Genomic DNA, 19,439 nt, shown 5'->3' on the forward strand with positions numbered 1-19,439 from the left:
AGATGGTAGCACAGCCTGGCTGTCAAGATATACCTGTGATTGTAACATCAAGTTTTACACCTTTTGCCATAGAGCAGTCCTCTCTAATTCAAAATCTAAAAAAAATCTCTAATGGACTCTTGCAACAATTTAATTGTTCCCTTTGGTGGATTTACATTTGTACATTTACATACACACAGATACAAATCAACCATGGGATGAAATAGTGCCTGCTTATATAGACAATGCTATTCCTATACAGACTTTTTAAACGAAGGAACTTCACAAAATTCCTTTATTACTGCAACTGGATGACCTAGAAAGACTGTAATAAATTTTGCTCATGTGAGTGGCAGGCTTCACTCATGATACTCGCATGACACCAACAGAGTGCACCCAATAAGGGTAGAGAGACCATCTTTAGACTTCCCTACACATGTATTCATATATAGCGTCAAGCGACATTTTGAAAGCAATACCAATATGTGCTCTTTCCAGATTCCCTAGTCTATTCTTGCAGCTACCTCCAGCAAGCAGAATGACTGGGGTAGCCACTCATTTCAGACTTATAGCCAAGAATCTGTTCTTGTATGTCTTTGGCATGTCATTCTGGAGCTCTGAATGTTGACAACTCACATGGGTACAGCCTGCAGCTGCATCCTGTATATTCTGATCCTATTTCAAACTCTTAATACAATAGGGTCTTCCAATGTATTGTAAGCAGAAGAAAACAACCCCCTATGTTCTATTTTGGTATGTTGAGCCTAAAGTCTATTGGCTGGGAGCTGTCATCAGACATGACCATATGTTACTCAATGGTATTACAAGTAAATCCTAATTGAGTGCAAATTATGAAGATTAAAGTCACCTCAGATTTAGCTGTATTATGTTGAGGCAAATGTATTTCCAAGTCTTGTTTAAAATGCTGGCAATTCTCAGCAAGGAAATTAACAGGCTGTCATTACCTTTGATTTTATGAGCTGTTCTAAATGTCCGCGGTTCCTTGTTTGAAGCCCTTAGTCACAGAATGTAAGAATAGTCCTTTGCAGCTCAGACTGAAAAACACCAAAGACAATGTATTGTCAACAACTTTTGAAAAAATATTAAATATTGATACAACTAAGTCATTGAAGAATCTCCTGGTATAAGCTTTTCATAAATAATGGTATGACTGATTGACTGTTCTTCTAACTGTGGTTAAAATCAAAGTTTTGCATTTAAGCAATCCACTGTTAGAATAAGCCAGGATGGGTTTATAACAGGCAATGCATTACCTTTTGGAAACAATTAACTGCCAGAACAATCTTCCTTGATGATTGAAGTTTATTACTGTTTTGTAAGAGGGCTGTGAAGTGGTAAGGAGCTGAACTTCATCTATTGGTGCACTCCGGATGATGCACTCCATTTTAATGAGATTAAAGGTTTAATGCAGATAAAAGATTTTTATCTGTTCAGTGCATCTGGATTCAACACAGGGATTTCAGAGTGATTCACAAACAGAGAGTCATCGGAGAGCTGCATTCATCGTGATCAATAAGACCTTCCAACTTCTTTCCTTCTTTTCTATTCCATACAAAGACAAAATGATCAGAACACATTTCTTCCTGCTTTCAGCACTGATCATGTGCAGCATACCTGCTGAGGAAATCTTTCAGCCAGCTCTAGTGCTGGACATGGCTAAAGTCCTTCTGGATAACTACTGCTATCCTGAAAACCTAGTAGGAATGCAAGAAGCCATTGAACAAGCGATAAAGAGCGGGGAGATCCTGGACATCTCAGATCCAAAAATGCTGGCCAGTGTCTTGACAGCTGGAGTGCAGGGTGCTCTGAATGACCCAAGACTAGTGATCTCGTATGAGCCATCACTGCATGCAGCTCCCAAAGAAAAAGCTGAGGCTTCCCCAACTCGTGAACAACTCCTGAGTCTTATTGAGCATGTGGTCATGTATGACAAGCTGGAGGGCAATGTTGGCTACCTAAGGATCGATTATATCATAGGACAGGAAGTTGTGCAGAAAGTTGGAGCTTTTCTGGTGGACAAGGTGTGGAAGACACTGACAGAGACATCTGCTCTCGTGATAGATCTTCGTCACAGCACTGGGGGACAGATTTCTGGCCTCCCCTTCATCATCTCATACTTGCATGAAGCGGACAAGGTGCTGCATGTTGAGACTGTATACAATCGACCTTCCAACACCACCACAGAGATATGGACACTGCCAAAGGTGTTGGGAGAGAGGTACAGCAAAGATAAGGATGTCATTGTTTTGATCAGCCGCCACACCACAGGAGTGGCTGAAGATGTGGCTTACATCCTCAAGAACATGAACAGGGCTATCACTGTTGGGGAGAAGACAGCTGGGGGCTCACTGGACATCCAGAAGCTGCGTATTGGCCCTTCCAATTTCTATATGATGGTTCCTGTATCACGATCTGTGAGCCCCTTGAGTGGAGGTGGACAGAGCTGGGAGGTGAATGGGGTGATGCCATGTGTGTCTACTGAGGCAGAGCAAGCCTTGCAGAAATCCCTGGACATCCTGGCAGTGCGCAGAGCAGTGCCTGACACCCTAAGGCACCTCACAAACATATTAAAGGACTATTACAGCTTAGTGGAGAGAGTGCCAGCGCTGCTCCAGCACCTCATCACCTCTGACTTCTCTTCTGTGCGGTCAGCAGAGGACCTGGCCACCAAGCTCAACACTGAGATGCAGACCTTATCTGAAGACCCCCGCCTATTGGTCCAAGTCCTGATGCCAGGTAAAGTTGCTGCCCCCCCTGCTGAGAGGCCAATTGCAGTGGCAGCCAATTTACCTGACAATGAGCAACTGCTGCATGCCTTGGTGGATACTGTCTTCAAGGTGTCAGTGTTGCCAGGCAATGTCGGCTACATGCGCTTCGATGAGTTTGCAGATGCCTCTGTGCTTGCTAAGCTGGGACCTTACATTGTCCACAAAGTGTGGGAGCCTCTCCAAAATACAGAGAACTTGATCATGGACCTGCGTTACAACCCTGGGGGCCCTTCCTCCTCTGCTGTGCCTGTGCTACTCTCCTATTTCCAGGATCCTGCCGCTGGCCCTGTCCATCTCTTCACAACATATGACAGGCGCACCAACCAAACACAGGAGCACAACAGCCAGGCAGAACTGCTGGGCCAATCCTACGGGGCTCAGCGTGGCATCTACCTGCTCACCAGTCACCACACTGCTACAGCTGCTGAGGAGTTTGCTTACCTCATGCAGTCCCTGGGCCGTGCCACAGTGATCGGTGAGATCACAGCAGGAAGCCTCTTACACAGCCGCACCTACCCTCTTCTGCAGCCTGGGCAGGGAATAACCCATGGCCTAACCATCACAGTTCCTGTTATCACCCTCATTGACAACCATGGGGAAAGCTGGATGGGCGGAGGAGTTGTTCCTGATGCCATAGTGTTGGCTGAGGATGCACTGGAGAAGGCTGAAGAGGTGCTAGCTTTCCACAAGAACATGGGAGTACTTTTGGAGGGTACTGGGCAACTCCTAGAGGCTCACTATGCCATCCCAGAAGTGGCTGGTAAGGCCAGGGCTATGCTCAGCACCAAACGGGCCCATGGAGGTTATCGATCAGCTGTAGACTTTGAGACATTGGCTTCCCAGCTTACCAGTGACTTGCAGGAGGCCTCAGGGGATCATCGGCTTCATGTCTTCCACAGCCATGTGGAACCAACACCAGAAGAACAGTTTCCCAACATGATTCCCAGCCCCAAGGAGCTGAGCTACATTATTGAGGCACTCTTCAAAATTGAGGTATTGCCAGGCAACCTGGGCTACCTTCGCTTTGATATGATGGCTGAGGCAGAAACAGTGAAGGCCATCGGGCCCCAGCTGGTGCAGATGGTATGGAACAAGCTGGTGGACACAGATGCCATGATTATTGACATGAGGTACAACACAGGTGGTTACTCCACTGCCATCCCAATACTTTGTTCCTACTTCTTTGAGCCTGAGCCTCGGCAACACCTCTACACTGTCTTTGATCGTAGCACCTCCCGCAGCACAGAGGCGTGGACTCTCCCCCAAGTCATCGGCAAGAGGTACGGCTCCCTCAAGGATATCTACATCCTAACAAGCCATATGAGTGGCTCAGCAGCTGAAGCTTTCACTCGCTCTATGAAGGATCTACACCGGGCCACAGTTATTGGTGAGCCCACAGTAGGTGGTTCCCTCTCAGCTGGCATTTATCGTGTTGCTAACAGTTCCCTGTATGCCTCCATCCCCAGTCAAGTGGTGCTCAGCCCAGTCACTGGCAAAGTATGGAGTGTGTCTGGGGTGGAACCACACATCACCATCCAGGCCAGTGAAGCCATGGCTGTAGCTCAGCACATTGCTAATCTGCGTGCCCAGGTGCCACAGACACTGCAAACTGTAAGCAAGCTTGTGGCAGATAATTATGCTTTTGTGGATATTGGGACTGTTGTAGCATCTAACCTCACCAAGAGCTTCAACAAAGACAATTATAAAAGGATTAATACAGAAGAGGAGCTAGCCAGGAAGGTGACTGCCAAGTTGCAAGCTCTTTCTGATGACAAGCACCTCAAATTACTCTACATTGCTGAACAGGCCAAGGACAGCATCCCAGGGAACATGCCAAAACAGGTACAGTTCTCTTGTACCCAGCTGCATTGATGCCAGCTAGAGTGAGAGCACTGAGTTAGATATTCTATCGTGTTTCTAGCCCATATCATAAATCCACCAGATTTACCTGTACCAAGAGGAAAAGCCACTGCCTGAGTGGGTTTTGGAGGCTGAGCTCTTTCTGACACTAAGACAAGTCAGGATAGTAGCTTGTGGTAGTACATGGTAGTTCTAGATGTATGCATTTTGGCAACAACTTGCAGACTGTGAATCTCTTTCAGTTGCTCTGTGCCACAAGCAAATATTGTAGGGCTTTGTGGTCAGAGGGGAGATGTCTCATTGTCTCTGTGATCCCCTCTCTTTTAGTGCTATGGCTTTTCAAGCTGTAATAATATAATGTAGAAACCTACTGGTTACGAACTGAGTTTGTAATTTAAGAAAGATTTGGTTGTACCGGGGTAAATGTGTACACCCAGAAAACATGCAGCCAAACACTCTGTAATGGATTTTTCTGTATAAAATTGCTGTACCTGATTTCTATTACACCAGAATAACAAGCAACTTCTTTGGGAGCGACAGTGGGAAGTTGTTCTGATTGTGTCTCATGCTCAGCATCAGACAGTTTCCCAGTGACCTAGAAATACTTTGGAAGAAGTATCTGGGTGGAAGTTAGGTGACCCCAGGGAGAAATTGATTTTTAATAATCTACTTTTGCCCTTGCTGTGTGGTTTGCATAACAGTCTGTGCTTTGTTCTGAGCCTGATATTTATACACTGGTCTGCCTTGGCAATCTTTCTTGTTCATTGTTGTGCTGGAGGGAGCTCCCAGGAGCACTTGTTAAAATTCTATCTTCAAATTAAAGGGAGGGTTAGCATAACCTGATCCCTTTCTTGGATGGAGTTAGCTCCTTTCTGGCTACTGCTCTAACATGGCTATCAGACGTCTTTTCTCCAGGGACTCATAAAATTACTTTTTGAAGAGAATGCATTTGCCTTTGCAATGAACCAGAGTATACTAAGTGTCAGGTAACTATTAAATGTTTCCTGGGGGAGGAAATCTGTATGCTTCCACCTTCTGAAGTTTTTGGCATGCATGATTTAAAGCGGGCATGGTCTTTGTGGTATTATCTCCAACACTAAGGTCAAGGACAAAGTCCAAGCATTGCCAGGGGATGGCATTTTTTTCAAGTTTGTTAACCCAGAGATATTTGCCCCATTTTTGCCTCTAAGCTGAAATGGAAATAATTAATTAAAGGATTTTTCTATTCCATCAATCTTTCCCTCCTACATTTTCTGGGTGTAGAAAACTTCATTCTGAAGATGTTTTTCACAGAGCTCCCTGCTAAATTATTATCAACATATCAGTAGTGATACATCATAATTTCTCATTCTACAAAGTTGGCCCATCTTGCAAATTAGTCACTATTTTCACTGAAGGCTGTTAACAGATATTGTCGGCTATTTTTACTTGTTCAAACCTTACTTACTTTATTCAGAACTTGAATGTTGAGAACAGTACGTACAGGACAAATATCTTATTTGTGACACAACGTGAAATTCTGATCCTGATAGAGCTAGTGAGGAAATGCCATTACACTAATTAATGCCTCTGTTTACTTCAGTTCTTTGTCAATCAAAATGCTTGGAAGAGGCTGGGGATACATACATAAGTAAGAAATCCCATCAGTGTGGATGAAAATCAGGACAAATGTGAGACTCTTCAAGAGGAAATAATGTATAAATAACAGAGAAGAAGCATAGGTCCCTATAGGGCTAAAATGGTTTCCAAAGGCATATGCATTCCCCGGTAGTGCTTGAGGAAATTGGGAGGCAAAGAGATAAGAGAGTGGTGGTAAGACATTTTAAGGTGAAAGAGAGTGAGTGAACAAAGACACCGAAGTCACTGAAGTAAAGGCTTCTTCTTGTGATAGAGGTAAAATAAAATGCACCCATTCCACCGAGCACTGGGCAGCAAAAGTACCTTAATTTCCTGCCTTGCTTTTGCAGGGCCAAGAGGGCTGTTTGCTGTGAAACATTTCAGGAATTCCGGTATCCCAGAGAACAAATGCCTTAAGATTACAGTGAAGCTTACATGGTGGCACTAATTGCATTTGTAATTTAAAAAAATTTTTTGACAGCCTTATACATGGACATAGTGGCTCTTTTAATCTGTATCCCCTTTATTCCTCAAAAACCTGAAGGCTAGTTTTTCTCTTGTACTACCTTCCAAGCCACCTTTTCCCTTGTCAGTGGGATAATCATTCTGATAATGACCTTGACAGTGAAGCAGATCCATCACAATTAAATGAAAGTGATGATGGATAACTGCAGGAAGGATGGGATGGGACATAGGAGACAGACAAGTGAAATGCATGTAGACCTTTGCATCTGCTACACTAGAATAGCTGCTGAACATAATACAGGATAGTGAGTATGTCTCCTCTATCACAACAGCAAGGTCAATGCTAGCCGGAATTGTCTGCTGCATAAATGCCATTTTGCAAAGTCAGTCTTCCCAGAGGCAAATGTTGTATATATTGTTTGTAACTCAGAAAATAGCATTTTGCTTATAAGGCAGAGCTCTATGAACTTGCTGATGCACAGTTCAGTAGTCCCTACTTCCCATTCTTCTGTTTGCCTCTCTCCCCCTCCAGTCATACTTTCCTTTCCATACTGAAATTCTTTGTTCATAAACGTCTCAGTATTGTAGACAACCTATAGAAGAACTGCTGCCTGAATTTGGCAAATGTATTACATCAATTTTAAGTGACAAGAGTCTCCCTGAGTGACTCTTTTGGCTCCTTGGTAATGCCCAAATATTTTTAATGCAGTCTTCACACCTAAGAGAATTTTTGTATTAATGTTTTAGATAAGCAGCTTTAAATGGTGATCAGAGTAAAAGACAACAAGGAATCCTTTATAAATATAAATTATTCCTGCATTTGAAGTCCTCCTTTTCCCAGATAAATAATATGTATCTATAACAGAGTATTGTACTTGCTGAAGGAGGCAATAGTCACAGATGTTTCATGAGAAAAGAGTATAGTTTGCTTATGTCCCTTCATTAATGAGTGAAATCAAAATGCTGAGCCTCCAAGTGTCAAGATACATAATTAAATTGCTACACTAACATTTTAATAATAACATAAATGCTATTACTAACAGATGGGAAAAAATGTTGTGGGCCCATATGATGCTGATTTATATCAACATAACCACAGTAAAGTCAGTGAAACTATTCAAGTTTATGCAAGCCCAAAAAAATCTTCTTTTCAACCCTCATTGAAATTTCACCTTTTGCAACTCATGCTTACTTCTTGTATTTGGCACAGAAAGTAATTGTGACACTTTGTTATTTGCTTTTGTTCTTTTTCTAGTATCTTTCATCTTCTGATCCTGATACTCAAGCTCAATGCAGCTATGTCTGCAGTTGCAATCCCACCAAAGAGATCCATTTGTACTCATTGTTTTCCATTGTCATTAATGTTCCAGTAGATTTGGCCATTAGTTTTAAGGATTTTCAGTGGGTTTTGGATGAAAATCAAAATTTGGCCATGAATCATTGTTTCAAATTTTGCTTTTAAATCTAATCTTCCAGGGCACTGCCTAGAAAATAACTTCTCACTGGCTGGCAATGAGTATGTTACAAGCTGTGTATTGTCAGAGCAGGCTTACACACTGCTGTGCAGTGCCCCCTTTGCAGAGTGAAAGTACAGCTTCTCCCTCTGCCCTGCACTCCCGCATTGGGGCCTGAGAGCCTTAAGTAACTTCTTTTAATCCTTTCCAGAGCACTGTCCCAGAGGATTTCAGCTTTTGCTTGTGGTAACACCCCCATCCTGGCTGTCTTGGTGCAATGGAGGGCAGGATTAGAATTCAAAGCTACAGTTCTGGAAAACTGAGGTTAAATAAGAACACATGCAGGATTCTTACACAGTTTCTACGGTGATAGTAATAGACTGCACAACTCTTGGAGGAAAATAGCTTGTTTAGAGGGAGTCCTGTACAAAAGTATATGCGTTCTTCAGTTTATAAGCTGAACGCAAGTCGATAGAGTCAGGTTGTTGCAGTAAAATGTAACAATCATCAAACTGGAATGGATAAGGAGGAATATAATTAGTAAGATATGTGAATTCTTCTGCTACATTCAGCTCGAAAGAAAATTCAGCTAGAGTATACTATGCACATTCTTGGGCAATGCTTTTCTGGAAAGATACGGCTCAAGTGGGGAGACAGCAGAAAAGAGGAGCAGGAATAAAGTGAAGATTGAAGAGTCATCTTGAAAAGGTTTAAAAGATTTGAGTTGTTTATTCCAGAGAGAAGAAAACTGAGGAGACATGAAAACAGTCTTCAGATACGTAAAAGGCTCTTTCAAACACAAAGAGAATAATCTGTTCCCTTGTACATGGTAAACAGGCCAAGAAGTAATGCACTTAAACTGTAGAAAGTAGTGAACTTAGACTGTTTACACTGGATGTTAAAAACATCTTTGTAATAGTAAGGCTAGTGACGTACTAGACTGGATTGCCTGGAAATCACCCAGTGATATGGATGATTTTGAGAGCAAGTGAGAATGGGCTGTCAGGGATATAGATACTGCTCAGTCCTTGAGCCGGGGGACCTACTAGCATGGACAGTTCCATTCCCACCTGTGAGGGTACACAAGGAACCCAAACGATATTCTAAGAAAGAAAGGCACAACCCCGCCACCCAGCCCCCAAGATCTCATGGTTCTTTAACCCGTCTCAGGATTTGCAATGATACAAGGGTATTAGCTGATAATATTTTAACAGTTGGCAGTTGACAGCTTTAGCGGCCTTAATGGAAATCAGGGTTACATTTCAATGGTCAGCACAAAATCAGCTATGAAAATAGTTTCCATCTAAATAGACAAAACAACTTAGGGGAGAGGTAAAAGGGGAGAAAAGAAGGCAAGAGAGGCACAGCTGGAAAAGTAGTTTGCCCATGGTTGGGGTATGTGTCGGTAGCAGAACCAGGAATGAAACTCCATGCATGATCCTAGGGCAGCATTCTAGGTCCTTTAGGATGTGATTTTGTGTCACATCACTTGTTCCAGTTAGACCACTCACCTGTAGAAGAAGACTGCAGAATAGGGCTGGAGACCCTATGTAGCTAATGAAAAACTATTCTTCCTTGGCTTAAGCGGTGTTAGCTTGGAGGTCCTTTAGTTTAGCCACATTACTAAGGCACCTGAGGGTTTATATTTAACATCAAGTTATTTGTATGTAAATAACGCCTGACTGATCTTACTTTCAGCTGCATCCTGTCCCAGCTTGTCCTTGGCCTGCAAACAGAACGCTGCTTTTCAAAGTAGAGCACACTGTTGCTTTCTGAAGCTACACTTACTTCCTTAGGTACCAGCAGCACATGGCCCACGTGTCAGTGTCATGCAGCTGCAGTTTTCCAGGATAGTAGCTCTACTGTCAGTCCTAGCTTCCTCCCCTCTTTTGCTTATAAACTAGGAGGCTTCCCACTCCCCACAAAAAAATACCTTCTGAGTGCCTTTCATCTGACTTCTGGTCTTAGAGCCTTTAGAATGGATATGTTTTCATACCTTTTCCTGCAGCCATGAAGATGAAGAGTTTCTTTGAGATCCTTACGTATTCATTTTACCCCATGAGACCTGAGGCTTTAAAAGCAACCTGCCCACCTTGAAATCTATAATGAATTTCCAAAAGTTAGCAACACTGTTAGCAAGTACTGAAGTCCTCAGCAAATGAAGATGTGATGCAGCACAGTAAAAGAACAAGTAGAAAGAAAAATTACCAGATATAGACAGGGAGGTTATTCTGAATCAATATGCTTATGTGTATGCGTCTAGCAATTATTGTTGGAAAAAAGAGCTAAGAAATCTGCGTGTTCAGTTAAAATATCATTAGTAAGTGGCTGAGACTAATACATCAATTTTATTTCTAGATGTTACCAATGAGTGATGACTTTTTTTCTCCTGGGGGGACCAGTACCTCTGAACTAGATACAAGCTCTGTCAGAACAGTGCAATGCATGTTGGATATATTCTTCAAAACTGTGATTTGTTAATCAAACTACAGTGGGCAGATCAAGTAGCATTGCTGTCACTGGGAAGTGGATTGGAAATGACAAACTCAGTAGTGCTGGACTGATACATTTACAGTCCAGATATGATGGCTATTTTCACAAGGTACAGTGAGAAAGAAGGGTACAGAAAAAGACTCAGCAGGGTTGGCTTTTACCATCAGGTCAACAACTACTGGCAAACAGGGCTTTTGAATTAATGTTTGAAATTTTGGCAGCTTTGACATACAGAAGGCACTGAATGATAAAGTAACCCAGGGCAGCCAGAAGTGTGATGTGGTGGGAAATTTTCCCCCAGGTAAATGTAAAGTGCTTGAGCTTTGTCAAGTACAGCGACATTCACACACCTTTGGAAACTCTTTCTGCTGTGGCAGACCTACTTTTGGCGGGAGCACAACCCCAGACCAGAGCACATGTAGGGCAGGAGGCTGCCTGACTCCTCTACAGTTGCAGAGAGCCCAAATGCCTCCCAAATTCTGTGGCATGTTGCAGGCTGGGAGAGCACCCTTTAGAACATGGTTCACTGCTGATTCCTTGTTCTTTTAGGTGTAAAAGTATGTATTGTCTGGGGCTGAGCTATGGCAGAGGACAACTGATTAAAAAGCAAATATAATACATTTTCACAGCAACCCTGAGGAGAAAAAGCCAAATTGCTGAAGGTCACATAAGTCATATACATCCCAAAGCCTTATCTCGTTAAGCTGAAGGAGAGTCTTTTGTTTTCAGGTACATGCATGCAAGACAGAAGTTTGGCAATAAAAGCACATTATGTCTCAATGCGCATAGGGGTTACTAGGGTAATTTTATTAGTTGGCTACACGTTGCTATTTAAAAAATGCCTGCTGTTTAATAACAAAAACTAAACAAAATTAAATTAATCACAGCCTAACACGTGAGAGTCCAGGCACATGGTCACCAAATAAGAGATTTAACACATCCACCTCATGAATATCCTAGCACATGTCCAACACATCAGGCTCCTGACTGTCACAGGGACTTGCTCATTAAGAGGGGCTGGGGCAATCCCACCTGTAGCCAGAAGCTCTTTGTCAGCTGAGGCAAATCAAGAGATTATAAATGTCCCAAGTGCCTTATTTAGAAAGAGCTGCTAAAGGAAACAAGTGGGCTGGGTGGCAGGCCTGGGGTAGCTGCCTATGCTGCAGGTTAGTTCTTGTAGCCTTCTCAGCCTCTTTGTTCCAAGGAAATTCCTGTATTTTTCAAAAATAAACAGCCTTGACAAATATGTGCCTGATCTAGGTTCTGGGTGTGCTATTGATGTGCCCTATACTGGGCAAACTGTGCAGCAGCCAATGTTAATCTATGTTTAATATGCAAGAATCTTAATATCATTTATTATGTTCTTCAAACTTGGTCACATTACTCACTTATGTCCCACCTGGACTAAAGTTGACCCAAATATTCTTTTTAAATCTTGTGCCAAGCTATCAGTGCCAGAAAATGATTTGTTTTGTTTTTCCAAACTCTTTCAGATCCCTTCCCCAGAAGTATTTGAAGATCTGATTAAATTTTCATTCCACACAAATGTATTTGGAAACAACATCGGCTATCTGAGATTTGATATGTTTGGAGACTGTGAACTTCTAACCCAGGTGTCTGACCTACTGGTAGAGCATGTTTGGAAGAAAATTGTTCACACAGATGCATTAATCATAGACATGAGGTAAACCTTTGAATGGCAAATAACCAAAGCTCGTTCAAAGCAGTGTTTTATTTGTAACAGTGAATTAGCTTTACATGGGTTACTGTCCTGTTTACAGACTAACATTGCTGGGATAAAATGAGAAAAGGAAAACAGCCAAGGAAAACAATAACAGTCTAGAAGTATATCTCAAGATAAATTGTACCATCACTTCAGATATTTAGAAATAAATAGGCAAATTTAGGGAATATCTTGTAGAACACAATCCTGGATGACACATTTATTTTCTTCCCCTGATTTCTTTCTAATCTAACTGTGCATGTGCCTTGTATTAATTATATATATATGGCTTAATTAAATCTTTTACTGCAGGCAGTGGTCAAGTGATTGAACAGTCAAAAAACAAGACCATGCATAAGCTGTGTTATAACATCTATTTTGCTATATCTACAGCACTAAATTGTCCTGGGCAATCAGCCCTTTACAGAATAACCCTTGTGCACAGAGCACAAAGGTGGCTTAACGATACCATAGCACTCCTAAACCCTGCAGCAACAGGCTACAGCATCATATGCCTGCTCTCAACTTAGGATTCTGTTGTACACTCCAGTGTGTCAACAATGCTCCAAATCTTATGAGTCAGAAGATGGTATCCATTTGTCACCAGCTATCAAAGCAGATGAATATCAAAAAATTTTCCCGTACAATATTTAGGTAACTCAGTTGTTCCCTTGTCTTGGTCCAGAGCTAATGTTTGTAAGCCCAGAATTACAAATATAAACTAAAGAAAAGAAGGCCTTTGTAAGAACTCGGGTTTAATGCTAGAACCATTTATGTTCATTGCCGTCATGGGTGTCTCAATATTTGGTAAATTAATCTTCTTCTAGGATTTAGAGCACGTGCAGGAAAAGTGCATGGTGATGAGAGCAGAGATCTCACTATGTGAGCCCAGAGGGGGCAGGGCAGCAACCAACAAAACACACCTATGACTGCATTAAAATTCAGCAAAGGCACCACCATCCTCCAATAGACTTGAGACAGGACTGGGACTTTCTTCTTTCTTGCCCCGGTTTTCTCCCAACCTAAAACTTGTATGTCATGGTTTAACCCCAGCCAGAAGCTAAGTACTACTCACTTACTTCCCTACCACCACACAGAGGGGTGGGGAGGAGAATCAGAAAGAAATGTAAAACTCAAGGGTTGAGACAAGAACAATTTAATATTTAAAGTAAAATAAAATAGGAGGGTAAAACCCCAAAACAATAATAAGAATTATAATGACAACAATTTTAATGAAAATGAGGGAGGAGAGGAATAAAATCCAAAGGGAAGGGAGAAAAAAAAAAAGTGATGCACAATAGAATTGCTCACCACCTGCTGACCAATGCCCAGCCAGTCCCCAAGCAGCTATCATCAGGCCACAACCAACTCCTCCCAGTTTATATACAGAGTGTGATGTTCTGTGGTATGGAATACCCCTTTGGCTAGTTTGGTTCAGCTGTCCTGGCTGTGTCCCCTCCCAGTTTCTTGTGCCCCTCCAGCCTTCTCACTGGCAGGGCCTGAGAAACTGAAAAGTCCTTGACATAGTATAAACATTTCCCAGCAACAGCTAAAAACATCTGTTATCAACATTATTCTCGCACCAAATCCAAAACACAGCACTGCACCAGCTACTAAGAAGAAAATTAACTCTCTCCCAGCTGAAACCCAAGACACTTATATCAGGGCCAGGAGCAATAAAACAACAAAGGTGAAGTCATGCCCCAGGTAGCAGATGGTCTTGGGGTTTTTTCTTGGGTTGCTTTGGTTTGTTTTTATTTAATGTATTTCCAGCCTTTTCAGTGCACACAAAAGACCCAGTCTGTGAAGGCATATAGAAGATAACTCCAAACATTTTAACTTTTGAAATTCTCCCTAAACCAATCTTAAGATTTTAAGGCAAGGCTGATAATTTCAATTTTGCATGGGATTAACTACAATGAATAATGTTTCTCATCTTACAACTTATCCTCCCTGGAACACAGCTGGGTCACTCATACATTTCATATTTTGATAATTTCGATTTTGCATGGAATTAACCATAAGGCATAATGTCTCTCGCCTTTGTGGAACAGCTGTGCCACTCACAAACTTCGTATTTTTAACCTTCACAGCACTGAGAAGAGATTCTTATAAACTAAACAGCCTCCCCAATGTCACACAAGAAGTCTGTAATGAAGGAAGGACTTGCGTCCAAAAGTTAAGCTAAAATTTTAACAACTTCTCAGTCATTACTGACCAAAGTTTCCGCAGGTTCACTATCTGCCCGAGTCCCAGGAAGAGCTCTCCAGCATTGCTTTAGCTGCCTGCTTGCCACTCACTTCAGCCATGATGGCAGCTGCAGGAAACTGGGCTCTGCTGGGTCTAGCTGCCTCCTGGGCTGCGCAGCAGCAGCAGGAGCTCCTGGCAGCACAGCGTTATCTGGGACACACTGAAAAGGCTTATTTCAGTTCTCACCAGTCAAGAGTGTGAATCCAGCATACAGCTCCCAAATGCTGCAGCATAAACAGGTAGCTTCACTCTTTGGCACAGAGACCTCCTGGACTACATACTCCATTTCTGGAAGTAAAAACTTACGGACTGGACTGAGCAAAACTCGTTTTCTAGCAGGTTTTTGCTGGAATGTCTGTGCCAGGCATTCCTAACATCAGCTGCAGGAAAGCACTGTATCTATCTCCTACTAGTGAGCAAAGTACAAACATTTCCAGTGCTGTATGTGCTCTAGTATTAGTGAAAAGTGATAGACAAAAAATGATTTGGTATTCCATTGTGTGTATTCATAGCAGGGGTTCTCCAATGATGCTTAGGTTCTTCAGTGAATTTAATCTTCAGAGACTGGTATGAAGTTAAGCTACAAATGATGTTTTTAAACGTGGCTGTCCTAAATGACACAGCTAAAGCAATCTTTAGGGACCAAAAGGAATGAACTGATCTTATAAAGTGCCAAACACCAAGTATTCTCATTGTGTGCAGCAGGAAATAAGAACACAACAACTTTACAAACATCTACATATATATAAGGTTTTAGGTATTTACTTATGCTGCCTATGTCAGTAACAGCATGGGTTATTCAGAGTAGAATAATAACAAGGATCTGATGTTTCTTTTCAGATGAAGAGTCTTTGCTTGCTTGCTGAATTTTTTCCAGATTGAATAAAAAATAGACAATTCAGTTTTATGTTTGCTTTTGAAGTCATTTGTGGGCAATAACAGTCCAAAACTCTTAGACAGGATTTTGTTTCTATGATGAATATGCAAATGCTGATAGAGGAGAATGAATGTAAATGTATCAAAATGTCGCCATAAGTTCTTTCAGTACTGATGTTAAGGAACAATACTTGGAAGGGAGATTTACTGTCTGCCACAAATTTTCAACTGCTTCCTTAATATTTTTTGGTTTTGAAAAGGTACAATATTGGAGGCTCCACCACTTCCATAGCAATTCTATGCTCATACTTCTTTGATGAAGGACGCCAAATTCTCTTGGACAAAGTTTATGACAGGCCCAGTGACTCAGTAAAGGAAATATGGACCCAGCCACAGGTCAAAGGTAATGTGACAATTTCTTTTTAGCATAGCTTTTCATTTCAGATGTCCCTCCTTGTGTATTTTAAAGTGAGCCATTAGACACGATAACTCATTTGCTGAAAGCATCTGCCATGATTAGCTCAAGCTGGGCAGAGAATGTTTAAAAAAAAAGAAAATTAGTTTCAGCCATGTCCCTCAATGCCATTTATAAATAATAGTTCATCGCTCCTAGGAATGGTGTATGTTAAGCATGGCGGTTTGTAAACTGGTCCCCAGAAGTTTAGCTGAATACTGTGTACAACAGTTGTGACTTGTTGCTTTTAAAAGTTGCCAAAATTAAAAATAAATCCTGTGCTGCCTAGACTTCTAGTAATATCTCTTCCAATACTCACACATAGTTTTATATGCAGCTCCTCACCTTCTACCTGTGTAATCCACTATTTCAGTAGATGGAAATACTCACAATGGCCCAGTTTATCCAGATAATGCAAGAGAGAAAGAAAAGCACTGAATTTTGCACATTTGAGTCAGTTTGGAACATCTGGCAATGTATCACACACGCGCGCACACACAACCCTGCCCCACTGTTTGTGAAAGTTGAAAGGGTGCTGCAACATGCAGGAACAGAGCTCTCCAGTGCTCATAAAGTGCAGTTAGAGTGCTAAAGAGCTTTAAACATTGGTTTTATTTTTTTCCCCTTTAAAGCTAAGACAGTACCAAAAAAGGTGTCACAATGCTGTCTGCAATTATTGGCTTGGATCATGCTGAAATGGTTAAACTTTGTCACGGGCTGCAGGGTCCATCTATTTTCCCAGGCATTCAGAGGTGGGAGGTGCTAAGGATATGATTACTATGGACACATTCCAGTTCCCGTCAAAAAGAACAGGCAGACTCATATTAACTTCAAAGCAGCTGGATCTGGTCCTGTATTATATATATATACTGTGAAAAGGGTCTTCTAATGGATATTACATGTATAGTGAAATGAGAAGAGCAAAGATGGTGTGGAAATTAATTACCATGCTATTGGCCCCTCTCTTACAGATTAGTATGAGAATTATATGTCATACTGTAACTTACTTTAAGAATGACATTTTTAGAGCAATTTAGTTTTCAAGTTATCAGGTCTCAGCTATGACACACTGATCAGTTTTTCAAAGGAACTAAGCACTCAAAAAGTATCTAGCATATTCAGACATATTGAAAATAAGGTGCAAAAAACCTCTACTCCTGTCAGCTGGTTTATGTAAGAAAATGAGATAACTTGGCTCGATCCTAATAATAAAGGGGTATTTGTTGAAGGGTTTAGGACAAAGGCCCTGCAACAGCTTCCATTTATAGACTATAAAAAGCCTGTGGGAAACCACTATAATTGTAATTTCATAAAACGTTGCCTGCATAGTTTGCAGGCCAAGCTCTATGACACCCATATTCCTAGAGCAGGGATGAGAGTGAAACTGAAGATGATGCTGGCTGAGCTTTGAGTATTCCTGCCGGAGCAGTGGAAAATGTTACTTTCTTCACCTGCCTTTCCCACTTGTCTGAGGGATCTAGAGCTCCTGTAAAAGTCAAAGACACAAAGAGCCAGCAGTAGTAACCATGAGCTGGCCTCCCAGCTGCTGGAGCTTATAACCAGGAATTGATGGCACAAGAGTACCATGTAGAGCGATAGTCTTTCTTACAGTATAGAGGCTGGGCTAGTGTAAAAAGTGCTTTAATACCATCATAGGTACAAAGTATATTTCCAAACTTATTTAATTGTTAATAGCAGGTAGGAAATGAAGTGTGTTGTAACTTGGCCCCTCTTGCTCCATTATGCAAACAAATATCTGAAAATGGATTAATTTCTGACTTTTTTGTGCTATCCCACAGGGGAGAGGTATGGCTCTCAGAAGGGGCTAATAATCCTTACCAGTGCTGTGACAGCTGGGGCTGCTGAGGAGTTTGTATACATAATGAAGAGGCTGGGCAGAGCTCTCATCATTGGAGAACAGACCAGTGGTGGGTGCCATTCCCCGCAGACGTATCAAGTAGATGATACCAACTTCTACATCATCATCCCCACCTCCAGATCAGTTACCCAAGAGAGCACTGCTTGGGAAGGGAAAGGGGTGCCTCCTCACATGGAAACACCAGCTGAAACTGCACTCATCAAAGCAAAGGAGATGCTCAGTGCTCACCTGCACAGCTCTAGATAGCCCAGTGAGGGAACATGCCCCTAGTTCTTAGGGAAAGCAAGCTACCTCCCCAAATGTAAACCCTAGAAAGGAGTGGGAATGTAATTTCAGTCTCTACGGTCAGTGATTTGTTCCTCATGACGACTTTTTTACCCTGTTCTGTGGAACCCAGCTCTTTCTGGACATGGTTGAGATACTTGTATAATTCTGGGGCTTCTGGATTCCTCTTCGGTAAATGTTAGTTGTTGCAGTGTCTATTTTTAAGATTTAGCTCACTTAAATCACAGATTTCCTTCAGTCCCTTAGAAAATCACTTAGAAAAGCTGTCAGTGTTGAAGGCATGGAAGTCACCTCAAAACATTTATGCAAAGATAGAAAAGGCACTTCTGTTCTTTTGGAAATTGTGTACATTCATATTTATACATCTTAAAGAAGAATTAACAGTAGTTGAGAGTGTGTTTTCCAAACTGCAAGAGCTTAATTAAGCCTCGTCCCCATTTCATCATTTAGAAGTACCAAAAATAACCATTCCTAGTCTGTCGGGGCTGACCAGACTCCTGGTATTTCTTAGGTACATGCCTGCTTCTCCCCTAGTATCTGGCAAAGGGAGTGGGAATGAGCAGGAGAAAGGCAGTAGTACATTGACTCTTTCACCCATTGCTTAGATAACAGACTCAGGGAAAAGAATCATATGTTTTTACTTAAGGCTAAAAACAGATTTCTGTGTGTCCTGCCCCAAAGACAAAAAGAAAGCAGAGAAATATCCTTTACACCCTGCTAACAAGCTAAGTATTAAGTAATAGTGTATTCCAGGGCAACTAACAGTTATTGGTGCGAGCTTAATCAATGCACAACATTCCTTTTTTACAGTTCTTATCTAACCGTCTGTCTTTGTCATTATTTAGAAATACATATAACTGTAATCTAGATCTCAAAAATTCTCATCTCTACAAAATGCAGCTGTAAGGTAATTAAGTTAGGAAAATGGTCCCCTGACATTTAGTCTGTAGTAGTTACACATTGCTGTTCGCTTGCTCATTTGTAAGTTACTGCCATTTTGTTTAATGAATCATGTTTAAACACCTGACTGCAGAGAATCTCTTTCAGTATTTACAGGAAAATGATTTTACCAACCAGATAGACTTTCCATCTTTTTTACTATTTGTTTGTCTTACCAACTACACTCAGTGTGATCACTAACTTGGATGCTTCTGAGTCATTTTCATGTTCTGATATTTGTGCATTAACTAGCTGTTGAACTTTTCAGTGTTGTGAAAAATATTTAAATTAATTAAACTCAATGAATTAACTCATATGGAATTTTGTGTAAAGTGATATATGTTTGAAGAATATTAAAGATTCATAATATGGAAAA

At 41.5% G+C, this 19,439-nt stretch overlaps 1 protein-coding gene across 1 annotated transcript; it reads left to right on the top strand.

Annotated features, from left to right (window-relative positions):
- Window positions 1-1,457: 1,457 nt before the first annotated feature.
- On the top strand, window positions 1,458-19,435 carry RBP3 (retinol binding protein 3). Its single transcript, XM_040607418.1, has 4 exons — window positions 1,458-4,610; window positions 12,151-12,341; window positions 15,767-15,909; window positions 17,760-19,435. Exons 1-4 carry the CDS (start codon window positions 1,563-1,565, stop codon window positions 18,083-18,085), a joined length of 3,708 nt encoding a protein of 1,235 aa, XP_040463352.1. The 5' UTR covers window positions 1,458-1,562; the 3' UTR covers window positions 18,086-19,435.
- Window positions 19,436-19,439: the final 4 nt, after the last annotated feature.

This window comes from Falco naumanni, chromosome 9 (genome assembly GCF_017639655.2).
Source record: "Falco naumanni isolate bFalNau1 chromosome 9, bFalNau1.pat, whole genome shotgun sequence".
Lineage (NCBI taxonomy): Eukaryota > Metazoa > Chordata > Aves > Falconiformes > Falconidae > Falco > Falco naumanni.